Raw genomic sequence first — 2610 nt, forward strand, 5'->3', positions numbered from 1 at the left:
CCCCACGGCCTTCCTCCGGCCCCCGCCCCGCCGTTTCCGCCGCCGCCCCATGCGCGGTCGCCGCTGAGCCGCGGCCCCGGCCCCGCTCGCTCGGGCCGCCCCGGGGCTCTCGCCGCTCGCCCTCCGCGCCCTCCGCCCCGCAGCAGGCGCCGGGCCCTTGGATGCCGCCGAGATGGGCAAGGTGCTATCCAAGATCTTCGGCAACAAGGAGATGCGGATCCTGATGCTGGGGCTGGACGCGGCCGGCAAAACCACCATCCTGTACAAACTGAAGCTGGGCCAGTCCGTCACCACCATCCCCACCGTGGGCTTCAACGTGGAGACGGTCACTTACAAAAACGTCAAGTTCAACGTGTGGGATGTGGGGGGGCAGGACAAGATCCGGCCCCTCTGGAGGCACTACTACACGGGCACGCAGGGCTTGATCTTCGTGGTGGACTGCGCCGATCGCGACCGCATCGACGAGGCCCGCCAGGAGCTGCACCGCATCATCAACGACAGGGAGATGCGGGACGCCATCATCCTCATCTTCGCCAACAAGCAGGACCTGCCCGATGCCATGAAACCCCACGAAATCCAGGAGAAACTGGGCCTGACCCGGATCAGGGATAGGAATTGGTACGTGCAGCCCTCCTGTGCTACGACAGGGGACGGACTCTACGAAGGGCTGACATGGTTAACGTCCAATTATAAATCCTAATGAGAGAGTAACTATTTAGTCTACAAAGAATTAAAGAGGAAAAGAGAAAAAAAAAAAAATAATAACCCACACGGCTTTCCGGAAGAATGATTCTCTACAGAAAAGTAAAACAAAAGCATCCATAGGATTATGATCACCTTTCTCCAATGACCACCCTTTCCTTCTCCACACCTGACTGGATTCCTGTTTTAACTCTCCTCGCTTGGCGTTAGGATGCTCTAACCTCCGAATGTGACACGAACACAAGCACTAGATGCTATGGCAGACCTCCAGCAAACAGGGGAAAGACACGTTGTAGACTTGCTAAGTAACTTCTTTTTTTTTCTCTCGATAGCCCTTAAGATGGTTTGATTATTTTGGGGGACGGCTGGGGGAGGGGTACCATTTTCAGTGTATGCTTTCTGGTTCTACTTTTTTGATGATATTTTTGTTCCTCTCTCACTTGCTGTAGATTGCTACTTTTTTGCCTTCATGCGGAATATGTCGATAGGTCGACTTCATCTAGTAAACTGAAAACTCTTGCTTAAAATCAAACTGCAGTCTGTCTTTTTATATTAAGGACTTTTTTTAAAGTTCTGTTAATCTGTAACTAAGTAGTGACTCTTGGTCTGGCTCCATATCTCAGCCTCGTAACGAGACGAATTCCTGCCCGCGGTGGCAGATAGGAATACCATTGTAACATGTTCAAAGTGCATATCGGGCGTCATGTTAACTAGGTAATGTAAGAACTGCTTTGAAATGTCAGCTGTGAAGTTCTGAACCATACATCATGCATGAGAAGGGATGCAAATAAGTTCCCCATCCTACATAGCAACCATATAGCGAATAAAACGTGAATGATGTAATAACAGTTCCAGGGTATGAACTGTTCCGTTTCTGTCTTGCATTACAAATTGAATGATGTTTAGCTGCAGTTTTTACTCCTTTGGTCAGTCTCCAATTCGATGCAAGATAGGTTCCTTCCAGAAAAATGCAGCAATAACCTGCAAGCGTTGCAACAAGTTCTGCTCCAAATTGGCGGGTTGGGGCAGAAGTCTAGCACCGACTTGCCTGCCTCGGGATGAAGGCACATTGCTTCATCTTCAGGCCTCACAATCTTGAAAGGATTTCTCACTTTTGGCTTCACCTTCAGGCATCTGAATCTCGACAGGGTTTCTCGTTTCTGAGTGCGTGCCGCTGGGAGAACAAACAGAGCCCCGTGGCTGTGGGTGCGCAGGGGGGCAGAGCTGAGGGCTGAGCTGCGCCCTGGGGAAGCAGGCTGAGCTCCCGCACAGCTGCGCAGCGTCGGCCCCGAGTTGCTGCTGCAGTGCTGTAGGAAGGGAGCCGTGTTGGATGGCTGAAGCCCATTGAGTAACTGCCAATGAGAGCGGGGTGGAGAGAGTGAGAATACGACTATGAATGTAAACTTCCATGATTAGTTCTTAAAGGGCAAGCAGCTCATTCGCCGTGCCACAGCGTGCAGGTGTGGCTGGCAAAAACACCCCACCCAGAGCCAGTGTTAGTGTGAAGTCTCAATCAAGTATTAATGCTGGCCGCAAAAAATGCTAAAGCAGCTGGTTCTGATTCAGCCTTAAGGATTAACTTCTGATTTCCTCAAGGAGTTCGACTCGATTGGGGAATTCTAGGAATGTATGCTACAAAACCAGAAGAAAATGTTGTTTTCTTTTTTTTTTCCTCAAGGATATGAGTTTGATGTGAAATTGGGGCATTACACTACAGTTGTGCAAAGTACATTGTAAATGGAGCTCTTACCAAAGATGAATGGGAAGATTAACACACACACACACACAAAAATAATACTGAATTCACTTCTGAAATGGAATGTTTTGGACCATGCAAAAGTTACTTTGGATCTGGTTCCAAGCGATGTGGGGTGCAAGTGGGACCGAATGGGTTCTTGGTGCTGGAAG

At 49.8% G+C, this 2610-nt stretch overlaps 1 protein-coding gene across 1 annotated transcript; it reads left to right on the forward strand.

Annotated features, from left to right (window-relative positions):
- The first annotated feature begins 105 nt into the window (after positions 1–105).
- ARF6 (ADP ribosylation factor 6) lies at positions 106–1234 on the forward strand. Its single transcript, XM_042814899.1, has one exon. The coding sequence runs from the start codon at positions 173–175 to the stop codon at positions 698–700; it is 528 nt and encodes a 175-aa protein (XP_042670833.1). The 5' UTR covers positions 106–172; the 3' UTR covers positions 701–1234.
- Positions 1235–2610: the final 1376 nt, after the last annotated feature.

Source organism: Centrocercus urophasianus, unplaced genomic scaffold, assembly GCF_019232065.1.
Source record: "Centrocercus urophasianus isolate 14NV4802_14NV808 unplaced genomic scaffold, USGS_Curo_1.0 seq_14, whole genome shotgun sequence".
Classification (NCBI taxonomy): domain Eukaryota; kingdom Metazoa; phylum Chordata; class Aves; order Galliformes; family Phasianidae; genus Centrocercus; species Centrocercus urophasianus.

What these genes read in the sequence shown, in the direction of transcription:
- ARF6 (XM_042814899.1), top strand. Translation starts at nt 173, where the DNA reads ATGGGCAAGGTGCTATCCAAGATCTTCGGCAACAAGGAGATGCGGATC.